General features: G+C 43.3%; 1 protein-coding gene across 2 annotated transcripts in view; it reads left to right on the forward strand.

The window, feature by feature from the left end:
* The window catches only part of LARS2 (leucyl-tRNA synthetase 2, mitochondrial), a 275856-nt gene that overhangs the window by 166724 nt on the left and 94907 nt on the right, over nt 1–14225 (forward strand). For both annotated transcript variants that reach the window (XM_061196628.1, XM_061196627.1), the window contains one exon: nt 8224–8313. In XM_061196628.1, coding sequence (XP_061052611.1) covers nt 8224–8313 — 90 coding nt within the window. The remainder of the gene's footprint in view (nt 1–8223; nt 8314–14225) is intronic.

A 14225-nucleotide genomic window follows, 5' to 3' on the forward strand; every position in this document is an offset into this window, starting at 1 on the left:
GTTGGAATTGGTTATATGGATACATACTAAGGTTGTCTGGGGGCCTTGGAGGTGGCCATGTGGATGCCCCTTTGTGACCCCAGGACATTTGTCTGTAGATGGACCATCTCTAGTTCCTTTAAACTCTTCTGTGTGAGTCTCGAGGTGTGTATTCCAAGTATGTTGGAAAGCTCCTCACCAGGGCAAGGGTCCCATTGCTGTAGACCTAGCTCTTTGGTTTTCTTCTTCCTTTGAATCTAAAGGTTTTCTAGGACAGTAAAACCATAGGCGAATTCCCAGAGTAATACACAATCACTATACAGCATCAGTGAAGTTCAGAAAACTTTAGAATTTTAAGAAAATCACCCACAATCATCAGTGTCATCCTGAGGCAACCCAATGTTTGTTTATATGTTGGCATTTTTTCTAGTATTCTTATCATTTTTCCCTTATATAATTGAAACCATAAAACATACTCCATTTTGTATCAACTGTCATGTTCCCATGTCATTAAAAATTATATATAGTTTTTATGAAAGTCAAGGATATAACATTTAAAATATTTCATTAATTCTAGCTTTAGTGCAACTTGTACAAATATTCAATAGAAAGACAGCTATGTGAACATTTATAACAGAAGTTTAACTACATGTAGTGTGTGTTTGGTTCATGTGGCTTTCCGTGTTTGAAAAGATCTAGCGTGAAAGTCTTACAAAAGTTGGGCTGACACTGAGGGGAAGAAATCATTCGGGGTCGTACAGTCATCAAGTCACTCAGACACATGTTTGGATCCTAATTTTGCCTCCTACTGGCTATGTGATCTTAAACAAGTTACTTAGAGACTCAGTTTTCTGAAAGGTAAAATGATTTATTCATTCAGCAGCCGTTTTATTAAACATCCATTGTACCAGGTACTGTTCTAAGCTCTTGGAATATATCAGTGGGAGGAAAAAAGACAAAAACTTTTTTTTTTTTTTTTTTTTTGCCCGCACCACGCGGCTTCTGGGATCTTAGTTCCCAGGCCAGGGATTGAACCCGGGCCATGACAGTGAAAGCGCCAAGTCCTAACCACTGGATCGCCAGGAAACTCCCCGACAAAAATTCTTTCTTTAATGAAGGAACCTTACAATTGACTGGGGGTGGGAGGAGGGGAGACAAAGATAGGCAATAAACATAATAAATAAGTAAATAATATAGTATGTTAGGAGGTCATAAACGCTACAGAAATAAAAAAGTGGAGCAAGGTAAGGGGTGGGGGACAGGACGGCCAGGGGTTAATTGCAATTTTAAGCAGGGATGTCAAGTCCACATTTGATAACCGTAATAACTGACTGCTTGCATCATAATAAGAACTAACTGAGATGTTTCTAAACTGCCAAAATGGGACCCAGTACTAGGCAGCGCCTGGTAGATGTTTGCTATTATTACTGCTGTTGTTATTCCTAAAAGAAGATTCACTGCGGTATTCCTTTATCTAAGAGTGCTCCAGCCTGTTCCTCCTGCTTGATTTACCCAGACCTCCTTGGAGCACACATTTGAGTCAGTCTGGGCACAGCCTGGCTGTACTTTCCAAGGTGCTGTTTCACTGCCTGGTGCCCCTCTGAGCCCAGAGACCTGGGTTCCTGTCTTGATTCCGCCACCCAAAAGCTGGGCAGCGTTAGGCAGGCCACCCCCTCCTCACTGAGGTGCCGTTTCCTCCTGTGTGAAGCAGCATTCATGGCACCGCTTTGCAGCGCCACCGTGGGACGTGGGACGGGAGAGGAGAGGAGGGGAGAGCGGGAGGAGCAGTTTGGGAGCACAGAGCCGTGTACAAATGTGTCCTGTTATTTACTGATTAAGACTCCAAGCCAGGGCTGTGCTGAGCGGTCTGCCTCCACTCTCTATGCCCCCTCCTGCCTGAGGATCCTTTAGGAGCCTCTAAGTGAGGAATTAGTCATCTTCCCCCCTACCTCTGCCTGTGAAGCCCCAGGGGAAGGCCAGGCCACTCTTGTTGGTTTTCTGCAGCTTCCCTTCCAGAACCAAGTCTCCTCTGGGAAGAGGGCTGAGCTGTCAGACAGCCTTGTATTTTTAAACAGATGATCATTGAGCACAGTAGTTACCTAATCAAGTTTCTGTGTCTGTTGGGTGGAGGTGGTTATTTCTTATTGTTTTCTTATGTTTGTTTTGTGAAAACAGAGAGTGACGATTGACTGTAAGGACGAAGAGAATCTGTGTTGGGGCAGACCTGAGGCGCACAGGAAGGGTTTGAATCCAGGACAGGCTCCTGGAGAGACCCTTCTTAGCACAGTGCACTGGGGGCCCTTGTTAGAAATCTCGTATGGACTACATTGTGCCTTTAGCTCCTGTCGAAGCCCAGTTCATTAAGTTCCATGAAGACACAAGGGCAGGACAGAGGACCCTGTCACTTAATGCAGTATTTGGGAGGGAGATGTATTTGGGAAGAACCTCTCTGCAGTGGTTCTCCACCCTGGCAGCACATGAAATTTGTGGGGGTGGGGTGAGAACCAGGCACCAGTAACCTTTAAAGCTCCATTTCAAGGTGCAACCAAGTTTGAGAGCCAGTGCTAAGTTTAGAGGACTTCGTGCGGGGGTGGCCATACATGTCCTATTCCGGCAGATTTTTCTGGTGAGCCTCCCTCTCCCATCTTCCAACACAGCAGGTGCACAGAGCTGTGGACTGGAACCTTGAACCATCAGCAGTGAGGAACATCTGATGCAGGATGTATGTTTACTCCTAAGCTGTGCAGTATGAATCCTGAGGCAGGTTTCTCCAGCCTTTAAGCTGTGCTATGCTTTCAGAACCCCTCCCCTTCAGAATTAGAGAACCTGGGAAGGAATAAAAGGCAAGGCCATTACCATACATTTCCTTTTGATCCGTTGCAGTAAAGAGCACATGATAGAAATGCACAGAAAAGGTATGTGAGTACCCCCCTCCCTCCTCTGTTTACAAGATTGGTTGTTTTGGAGGCAGAAGGCCCTGGTGAGACTGAGGAGAGGGGAGACGATGCTGGAAACTGTGATGCATGGTGGTGGCTCACCTTTCTTACTGCGTTTATTTTCCCGGTGTACAGGGCCACCGAATGACTGACTTGATAAAATGTTGCCTCAGGTTTTGGTTTGTTTCATTTTCTTCAATCCTGATAGCTGACCTAAACATTGTGAGGTTGCAATGCAAATTACATGCACGATGGCTTTGAGTGGTTCTGTGATCTGGGACCAATCACTGTCAAAAGTGCAATGGGAGCAAGAAACAAAGACCCAACTAAATCCTGCCAGAGCAGAAAGGTGGGGGTAGGAAGCGAACTTGCTGGCTCTCCCTGCGGTGGGCATTGCCACCAGAGGTGACTGGGAGCAGCCTGGTGTGGATTTCTCTGTCGGGGTCATGTGTTTTGGTCTTCCCCTCATAAACACTATCTCTTTTTAGTCAGAAAGCCAACATTTGGTAAGGGATGGTGGTGGCAAGCTCTTCTGACCTCAGTCCATTCCTCTGCCTTTCGCCCTGTCCCAGTAGCCCAATGAGGGCGTCAGCCGCCTCTGAGAGGGGTGTGGTGATGGAGCCAGCCTCACTCCTCTTGTCACACACTCTGAGTCAAGCAAGGGAAGTGGCACCATCGATCCCTCATATGTGCCCAGTGTGTGCTTTACACACATCATCACGTTTGTCCTTACAGCCCCTCTGACAGACCTCATCACCCCTCTCTTCTAGACAGGGAAACTCAGCTGTGGCTACAAGGCTAATGATGATGCAAGGACTTGAACCCAGTCAAATGGCTGCAAAGTGGGTTATCCTTCCCTTGGATCACTCTCTCTCTCTTTTCCTGGAGCAAGGAGTGTGCGCCTGAGGAGATCTCAGTGAGGTACACAGCAGTCAGTCACCTTCACATATCAAATGCTGTTTTCTCTCAGGGACAATCCGGTGGACGTCTGCACCTCGGCCTTCTCCTGGCCATTGTCAAGCACTGTGTGCAGGCAGTCCTGGCAAGGCTGGCTTGGTTATTTATCTGTACAGTCACTGAGGTGTGGGTGGCAGGCCTCAAAGGTTCACGTTTTGATCCTTGCTTGTGTTCTGGGGGAGTGTCACCTTCTCTGTTGGGCCCTGGGTTTGGCTGTGAATGTGCAAAATATTTCTAATGCTAAAACAGTGTGGAGGAATGAGTCTAGTTGAGATTTCAGATGCATAAGTTTGGTCTCTTGGCAGCTAGGTTGCACTTTCTAGAGCTCAGGGAGTTATAAAAGTTGACATCTTTATATAGATCTATGTGCAGCGTGGCCGAATTGCAGTTGCTTTTGGAGCTATAACTTTGAATTACCTGACTTTTTGTTTTAAAAACAAGGATGCATTCACGTAGGTGTTGGCTTATTTGGAAAGCAGGGCAAGGAAGGCACAGGAGTGAAAAGGGATTTTGGAACACAGGGAACAGCCCTCGTTTGACTCCTCTGGTGGTCTCACTGAGAAGTCTTACCAAGATGGTGCCGTCCCACAGCTTGGGGACAAGAATCCCCAGCCTGCAGACGTAGGGCTTCCCTTTGGAGGACAGGCAGGGCTGGGCCTAGACATTTGGGTACTGTGGGCTGGATTCCAAAGGATGATCTTTAAACATTTTGTTCAACAACTCTTTCATGGGCGGGGATAAACTGATGTTGTGTCAAGAAAAACTGTATGCCTCTCTAACTTCAAAATAGGAAATTTATTACATGAATTTATTACAGGAGATTTTCCAAGTCAGACAGCTACTTGGAGGTATATTGAATGATTTAAAATTTAGTTCATAAAGGCAGTCACTCTTTCCCAGTGAGTAGCATTATCTGTGCCTAACAGTTTCAGACCTGTGTCTGCCGGCACCCCAATTGCCAAATCTCCCCTCTGGTTGGTCTCAGCATTGGTGGAAGGGCCGGTGGCTGCATCGTGCAGCGTTCCCACCTGCGTTGCATGATGTGCTCAACGGAGATGGGGTCACACCAGCTGGAGAGGGAAACCTAAGTTAATTTACTCCCGTTTCCACTCTTCCCAAGGACGTTTTATCGCTTTTATGGACTGCCCTCCAGAGTTGCTTGGCTCATTCCCCTTAATCTGTGGTTACAGACTCAGACTAAAAAGATTGAAATCCTTCGAGTAGGGTTTCTCCCTTTGGCATTATTGGCATTTGGGGCTGGATAATTTTTTGTTCCAGGGGCTGTCTTGTGCATTGTAGGGTTTTAACAGCATCCCTGACTTCCACCCACTAGATGCAATTGACAGGTCCCCCCACCCTCACCCCCATCACAGTTGTCAAGAACAGCAATGTTTCCAGTCATACCTGGGGAGCAAAAGTTTCCCCGTTGAGAATCCCTGCTTTAGGAAAAGGAAGGAAGGGGTCTTAACATCTTTGTGGGTGCTGAAACCCCAGAAGACCTTTGTCTACAGGGCTGGGTTTTAAATTAGTTCCCAAAGCCTGAAAAGGCAGTCTCAATTTCTAGCCAGTTGACTACAGTTAAAGCTTTTAAGCAGTTTAATTTCAGAAAGATGTGTTTGATGATTTTTACTGAGATGAGGCATTAGAAGACTAGAAATAGCTGTTCGGGTTTTTTTTTTGTTTGTTTTTTGTTTTTATTTTAAATCAGCAAATCAAGGGAGGTTCCAGAAAGGCTCTTTGACTTTTTCAGGAAATACTTTTCCGAGCAGGGTCTCTAACCCACCATGTTTATGGTTCTTGTGAGACTGGACTCCTGCTCTGGCATTTCTTCATGGAGTGGGCAGTACTGAGGGTCGTGGCTGGGCCCTGTGTGCAGCAGATGGGAATAAATGGGCAGGGGCGAGGTTCCTGTCCCCAGGACGTCCCCAGCCTCCTCTAGGCAGGGGGCTCCAACACTTCAGCAGGAGGGGCAGTGCAAGTGAGATAAACATGAGTTGAAACAGTTCTGTTGGGATTGGAATGACGGTTCTGGAGCCGTGGTTTTCGAGCTGTACTCTTTTAGCAGCTGATGTTACTTTTTCTTCAAATGACATGTGCAAAAACACAATATAAATAAAACAGGTCAGACCCAAGTTTGAAGGCAGAGTGAAAGAGGGGGCCTGTACCCCACACACCTCATCTCACCTTGGAGCTGACACTTCCAAAGACAATGCACTTTGCGTCACCCGTCTGACTGAAAGTGGGCTAATGCATGGTTGGATAATCTTGTTTTTTTCTCCCCCTGACTGGATCTATCATCTTTTTTCTATTTTACATAAAAGTAAATTTCAAAACTACAAACCTAAGTGAAGATTATCATGCTCCATTGCTGTGTAATTTTTACTCTCGATCTATGGAAGCAGATTCAGGGGCTGAGAAAATACATATGTATATACATACATACATATACCTATTCATTAGGAGTATTTTGATATTTTGTTTTGAAAAACTTAAATATATAGAAAAATAGAGAAAAGAGCCCAACCCCTAGATTTAACAGTTGTCATTATTTTGTCATATTTGCTTCACCTATTTCTTTATGTCATATTTGCTTCACCTATTTCTTTAGACCTCTACTGGATAAGAATTTTAAAGAACATACCTACCCTAACAAGGTCTGGGAATATTTCCACCGCATTCCCCTCACCCCCACCCCATTCCCTATTCCAGTTCATCTTGCAGACCTGTGTAATTTGAATTTAGTTTGTGAAACCTCCATGAGGAATACAAATTTAATTCGACATGCAGACATCCCTATATCTATTTAGTTTATTCTTTATTCAACACCAATTTGGGGGTGCCTTGATGTGTCGGGGCCTGAGCGTACATGAAAAGCAAAATGAAACAGATGAAACGTAGCCCCTGCCCTGGGTTTTGTAAGTTGCTTGTCAGGAAAATGAGTTCTGTGCCAGGCTTGCAGGAGGGCTAGCTGGTGAGGAAAAGATGATGGGATGAGGATGAATTTGGAGGTTTGGGGGAGCAAGCCTGCCCACAGCGTGCTGCTCTGATTCTTGCGTTGGTGAAGTGCTTTGTGTCCGACGCCCTGCAGACTTGATGTCCGTGGAGCCTCGGGAGCTGGTATAGGCTGTGTGTGCACATGGCTCAGAAATCACGGCTTTGGCGTTGGCAGGGGACAGCTACGGTGTGGGCAGAGCTGTTAGACTGGCTCGTTGTTCACTCCCTGCCTTGTAGGGGCGAGTGGAGCCAGTGATCAGAGTTGAGTTATTTGTTTTCTAGTTGCTATTACTCCGCTATTATTACACAACAGCATATAAAAGGACCCAGGAATCTCACATAAGAAATATCACCCATTGGGGACAGCAGGAGTTTACCTGACACCTTGCTCAGTTCCTGCTACACTTACCCTCCTGTCCTTGGCTTTAAACTCTCTCCTCATTTACTCATCTGAAGAAAGACTGGATTGTTTGCATTTCTGATAGAAGGAAGTATGCCTTCTGTTAATAGTCCATGACGAATGGAACCATTTGGAATGTCCCTTGCCCTACATCCATTTCTCTGTTAGCTCTTTTTTGAAGTGAAAGAAGAGCACTAGAAGAGAAATGGTGTGACTAGTGTAGAGGTTTTTATGCTTACTTGACTTCCTCAACTGCAAACGTTATTGGTTAATTAATTAATTAAACCTGATTTTAAAGATTCTATAGCACATGTGTTTTCAGGACAGAAAATAAACTTAAATAAAATTAAGCTTCAAAATACAAGCCAGGTGATTTCTCACTAAGTTTAATATTTGATAATGCTTTTTAATGGGCCTTCCTAAGTAGACTACAGCATGATTCACATAATGGGATAAACGGAATATAATGAGCCTAAAAGAGGTACCAGTCCCCAGTTATATATAGAAACACAGGTTTGTTTTCCAGTGAGGATCATACCAAAGCAGGCAAATATTCTTCTTGAATTTTGTGATTGCTTCTAAAATGAACTACGTTTATGAATTAGCTTCTTGGCCCCCCAAATATGTTTATGCTGACAAAAATGGGAGTACCCAATTTTGTACAATGTAATTCAGCTATTACTTGCATACATGGGGGGTGGTGCTGTGCAAAAGACTTATGTCGAGTTTCTCATCATTAAACATGCCCTGGGAAAGGTGAGGGTGGCTTTCGATAACATCTCTCTTCCCAGAATAAATTGCTTCTTCCCTTACTTTGCAAATTGGTAAAAATATTATAGGTTGATAAATATTTTTGCAGTGTGATTGCTTTTCAAAATTGAATTGCAAAGCTGATGCATACGTTGGGAGAGGGGATATTTACAATGGCCTATACCTGATTTTCCCCCTCTTTGGCAGGAAATAACCACGTGTTTACCAGATTACTACAAATGGACTCAGTATCTCTTTATTAAACTCTATGAAGCTGGACTGGCCTATCAAAAAGAGGTAAGTTAAAGTTAGCTATGCTTTTAAGATTCTATAAACCTTCTCCATCTTCTTAGAAGACATCATTGTTAAATAGGGAATAAAATAAACCCTGTTTGCACAATAGCAGTGAAAATGAACACAACCTCACATTCATGAAATCAATCACAGCAGGCCCAGAGAGTAACTACTGTCTGGCTTATTTTGGTGCCTCCAGGACAGGGCTTGAGCTTCTTTCACCCTTGAATTCCCAGCACATAACAATGTCTGTAATGAAGTCAAGGAGGAGGCTTAGGAGGAACATGTTTCTCAAATCCTAGCTACCTCTCATAGATGTGTGCCGGCTGGTGACAACGTTTAGGAATCATGGTTTCTCATCTGCTGATGGGTGATAATATCTTCCTTGCCGGGTCTTGGGAAGAGAGAGGTAATATTTAAAGAACAACAAGCACAGTGCCCACACCTAGTGGCCTCCCAAGAAATGGAATGCTTCTTAAAACAGGAGGTCAGTAATAGTAGATAAGCCTTAGATGGTGGGAGTTGAGAGAAAGAGTATCATCACATGGCCTAGAACTGCACCGTCCAGTATGATGATAGCCATTAGCTGCATGTGGTTGTTGAAATTTAAATTTAAAGTAATTAAGATTAAATAATATTAAAAATTCAGGTCCTCAGTCATACTAGCCACATTCACGTACTGGTAGCTAGTGTTGGACAGCAAAGATATAAAACATTCCCATCATAACAGAATATGCTTCCACATAGGAAAAGTACCAGATAGCACTGGTCTAGAAAATTCAGAAGTACCAAGTAGAAAACTCATTGTACCGTTATACTTGAGATGTTCTCCTTTGACCAGAGGGATTTAATGACATAGAATTATATTTACTTTTCTGTGGGTCACATCACACTGCTTCGTCTTGCAAAGAATAGTACTTATAATATCATTATGTTTTAAATATAAAACATTTTACAATCAGTATAGAGACTCATAGAGAAGGCTCAGTTTAGAATATGAGAATAACACAAAATGTCTTAAACCTTGACAACATAAAAAATAATATAGCTAACAAAAATTAGGAGGTGAAATTGGGGAAGAGAAGTAGAAGCAAGCGTGAGATGATCCCTACACCTTTCATAACAAGGAGTCATAGATGGAGAATTAGAGATTTATGTCTATTTTTTTTTTAAGTTGAAAGGTAGCTATTAAAGCTAAAGTTAACAAAGGTAGCAAAAACTAGAATAGGGGTCAGGTGGGAGGAAGGCTGTATGACCGTGCTGAATATCTCATATTACATGGTAGAGGGTCAGCAGAACTGTCTAAAGATAGTATATCAGGGACTTCCCTGGTGGCACAGTGGTTAAGAATCCGCCTGCCAATGCAGGGGACATGGGTTCGATCCCTGGTCCGGGAAGATCCCACATGCTGTGGAGCAACTAAACCCATGCGCCACAACTACTGAGCCTGCGCTCTAGAGCCCGCATGCCACAACTGTTGAGCCCATGTGCCGCAACTATTGAAGTCCGTGCGCCTAGAGCCTGTGCTCCGCAACAAGAGAAGCCACCGCAAGGAGAAGCCCGCACACCGCAACAGAGAGTAGCCCCTGCTCACCACAACTAGAGAAAGCCTGCACGCAGCAATGAAGACCGAGTGCAGCCAAAAAAAAATAAAATTAAATCTTATTTAAAAAAAAAAAAAAAAAAAGAATCCGTCTGCCAATGCAGGGGACATGGGTTCAATCCCTGGTCCAGGAAGATCCCACATGCCGTGGAGCAACTAAGCCCGTGTGCCACAGTTACAGAGCCTGCGCTCTAGAGCCCATGAGCCACAACTACTGAGCCCACGTGCCACAACTGCTGAAGCCCGTGCGCCTAGAGCCCATGCTCTGTAACGAGAGAAGCCACCACAATGAGAAGCCCACGCACTGCGACGAAGAGTAGCCCCCGGCTTGCCACAGGTAGAAAAAGCCCGCACTCAACAATGAAGACCCAATGCAGCCAAAAATGATAATTGTAATAAAAAAATAAATAAAGATAATATATCAAACTTGAGGTAGTACAATTTTATTACTTAAAGTTATAATAGTAAATACCAGAAGAACTAATTAACAGAACCTGCTAAAAGTGGAGAAGTATTTTAATAACCATTGCAGATAATTATGAATAGTCTCCTTTGATACTACACCAAAACTCAACAAGTGGTGGGTTCTTAAAGGTCTGTTGCAATGTTGAATCTAAATATCAATGAACTTTTTGTACTCTGTTATTTTAAAATGTGTTGGCCTATTTTACACTTTGAATGAATGTTGTACCCATGCATTATTATTATAATGAAAATAGTTTTGACCTGCACAGCCCTTGCAGGGGTCTCAAGGACCCCAGAGGTTTATGGACCACACTCTGAGAACCATTGTACAGCGTATACAATCCCTAACCCACTCTCATCTTTAAATTAAGGATATTAAAATATTGGTTGTTTAAAATATTATGTTGTTATGTTTGTTTTTTTAAAGAGACTATTCCATCCCCATTAACATTTGGGATAAATTGAGAGTGAGAACTTTGTGGAACTGAGTCATACTGATGTTTAACCACTGTAGAGTCTCCTGGGTCAATTTAATTTCTTAACACACCATAGCTGTTCCTATGCCCAGAGCCCCGTTAGGTGAGGAGTGGTGAGAGACGAGTACCTGTCCAAAGTGCTGACTGCGACAGACCTTTTGTGTTGTTAAAGCATTATTTTCAGAAGTTAAAAATATGACTCCCATACAAATATAAAATGAATATGTGTCAAGGATTTTATTCAACTCATTAATTAGTGAGAGAACCATTTGTATGTTAAGACTGGTTCAAATGAGATTTCAAGGAAGGGCGGTTTATAGGGTCACAGGCATGCTGAAATGAATTTGCTAATAGAATCAAAACTACTTAATGTCCGTCCTACAATTCTGGGGACAATCTTTTCTGTGAGACAGAAATCATTTGCATTGTCATTGCATGGGAGCCATTTGCATCACTCTCAGACAAAAAGCGTTTGTGAAGCTCTGAGTTTTCTACAAGTTAACCTCTTCTTTTCACCTAGGAGGGCTGTAAAATAACTTAAACAATAGTGAATAGGGAGTCAAACAAAGGTACACATCCCTAGAAAATCAGATAATCCCTGGGGGATGTGGGTCTGCTAGCCAATCCCAGCCTACGCTGAAGGAGCAATCCCTTTTGCCTGTTTCTAAGTTTTGGATAATTTTTCTTAACAGCATTATTCAATATCCAAAAGCAAAAGGGTAGGAAGAGAATTGGTGGGAAAATCATCAGATTTCCACTCTAATCAATAGGTTCGGTGCTGATCTAGCAGCCTGGCAGACACCTTCCCAGAAGAGCCTCCCTTGCTCAGGTGGATTATAATTATACCCAAAGGGGTTTCCACACTGGAATCACCCATGGGTCCAGGCAGACGGAATAAGAGATCATGAGCTACATTGTGTATCCCAAGTGATAGCAGGAAGGACAAACAAAAATTGAAGTTATAAGACATGAAAAAGCCACAGCAAAGCAGAGGGTGTCCTGCAGGTAAAACACAGGAAAGAGTGAACAGTTCTTTAAAGAGTGTAAGCAGTTGTACACAGCATCAATTAGATTAGCCAATGTTACCTATCCTCAGTTGCATAGTTACTATTTATATGCATGGGGTATGAAATGATGTGACATGTTAGTGTAATAGTGTAAACATTTCTTGCATGGAGCCCTTGGTTGTGTAATATCCCTTTACAAGACACTTGATTTTTTTGTATTTATTTATTGTATAGTTAAGCTGACTTTTTGAATATATTGAATGTTTATTATAATATTTCTTCATAGGACACTTGCTTCTCTGTCTCCACACCCCGGGTTTGTTCATGCTGCTTCAGTTCTAAGCACATCAAACCCAAGTAGGAAGCTTAATCTCATCACTTTTGGGTTGGATCCAAAGCCAATCACAGACAGCATCTTAGGAGCTGAGTAACTTTTCTCATGATGGAAGGGGTTTCTGGGGCCCCCCATTGCACAAGGATGACCATGCTACTGGCTCCAGATGTCTCTCTTCTCCCCAGTTGTTTCCAAGTCAGTGTGACACTCCTCCCCCCCGCCTCACAATCTGCATACCCCTGGGGAATTTGGTCCAGTTTTCCCTCTGACTACTTCTCTCATGGGAACAGACTGTATTCCTTTCCCGTTGCTGCTGCTGTAACAAATTACCACCAACTGGGTCGCTTAAAACAACACAGATTCATTGTCTTATAGGTCCATGAAATAGGTCTCACTGGGATAAAAATCAAGGTGTTGGCAGAGCTGCCTTCATTCTGAAGGCGCTAGAGGAGAATCTCTTTCCCTGCCTTGTCCAGCTTCTGGAGGCTGCTTCTGTCATTGACTGGACTGCTCTCCAACTTCAAAGCCAGAGCGTAGCATCTTGAAATCTCTCTGACCTGTGCTTCCATCGTCACCTCTCCTTCTCAGACTTTGAATCTTCTGCCTTCCTCTTTCTCTTATAAGAGCTTTTGTCATTACTTTGGGCCCATCTGCTTAATCCAGGTTAATCTCCCCATCTTGAAATCCTTCATTAATCATATCTTCAAAGACCCTTTTGCCATGTAGGTAACATTCACTGGTTGCAAGTGACATGGGCATCTGGATTCTGGATGACATAGGATGTGGACATCTTTGGGGTGCAATTGTTCTGCCTACCACCCTCTTCTTCCCACTTCATAGGGTGTTACAAGGGTAAAACAGATGAATGCTTGTGGAGAGCCTGGGATTGTGCCTGGCACAGAGTATGTGCTTAATAAGTGCCTGTCTGTGCGTGCCTGCAGGTACCTGGAGTCATTATGATATTTAAATTGGAAAAATAGAAAGTAAAAAAAATCCTGAAGGGACTTCCCTGGTGGTGCAGTGGTTAAGAATCCGCCTGCCAATGCAGGGGACACGGGTTCGAGCCCTGGTCTGGGAAGATCCCACATGCCGTGGAGCAACTAAGCCTATGCGCCACAACTACTGAGCCTGCCCTCTAGAGCCCGCGAGCCACAACTAGTGAGCCCGTGTGCCACAACTACTGAAGCCTGCGTGCCTAGAGCCCATGCTGCACAACAAGAGAAGCCACCGCAGTGAGAAGCCCGCGCACCGCAATGAAGAGTAGCCCCTGCTCACCACAACTAGAGAAAGCCCACATGCAGCAATGAAGACCCAATGCAGCCAAAAAAAAAAAAAAAAATCCTGAAGTTTCCTGGCTAATTCTAAGGCAGGCTGTCCATGGGAAGGTATCACAGAAAAACAATGTAGATTATTTCACGGATTTTCATTTAAAAAGATAATGTTCTTATTGCTAACTAAAACTTGCTAACATTGACTTAAATGTTTTTGGTGTATTAATTTTAAAAGTCACTGTTAAATGACATGATCTTAAGAAAAAAATCATAAATAGAATGCAAACATGCACAATTGGTACATTGTTTGAAGATCAGAGTTAACTAATCCAAAGTATTTTTTCCAGGTAGATTTCCTTTTATTGGATAGCCATTTTCAAATTGGCTTTAAAACATAAAATATATTGGGACTTCCCTGGTGGTCCAGTGGTTAAGAATCCACCTTCCAATGAAGGGGACGCAGGTTTGATCCCTGGTCTGGGAACTAAGATCCCACGCGCCGCAGGGCAACTAAGCCCCGCGCGCCACAACTAGAGAGCTTGTGCGCCACAACGAAGAGCCTGCGCGCTGCAACAAAAGATCCCGCGTGTGGCAACTAAGACCCAACACAGCCAAAAATTAATTAATTAATTAACAAATTTTTTTAAATTAATAAATAAAAATAAAACATATCGATATCAGTTAACATTCTATTCCTGGGGTTTATTTCAAAATATAAACTTGAAATTAACATTAGAAAGTTAATTTACTTTAGAAAGA

The sequence above is a fragment of the Eubalaena glacialis genome, chromosome 7 (genome assembly GCF_028564815.1).
Source record: "Eubalaena glacialis isolate mEubGla1 chromosome 7, mEubGla1.1.hap2.+ XY, whole genome shotgun sequence".
NCBI lineage: Eukaryota > Metazoa > Chordata > Mammalia > Artiodactyla > Balaenidae > Eubalaena > Eubalaena glacialis.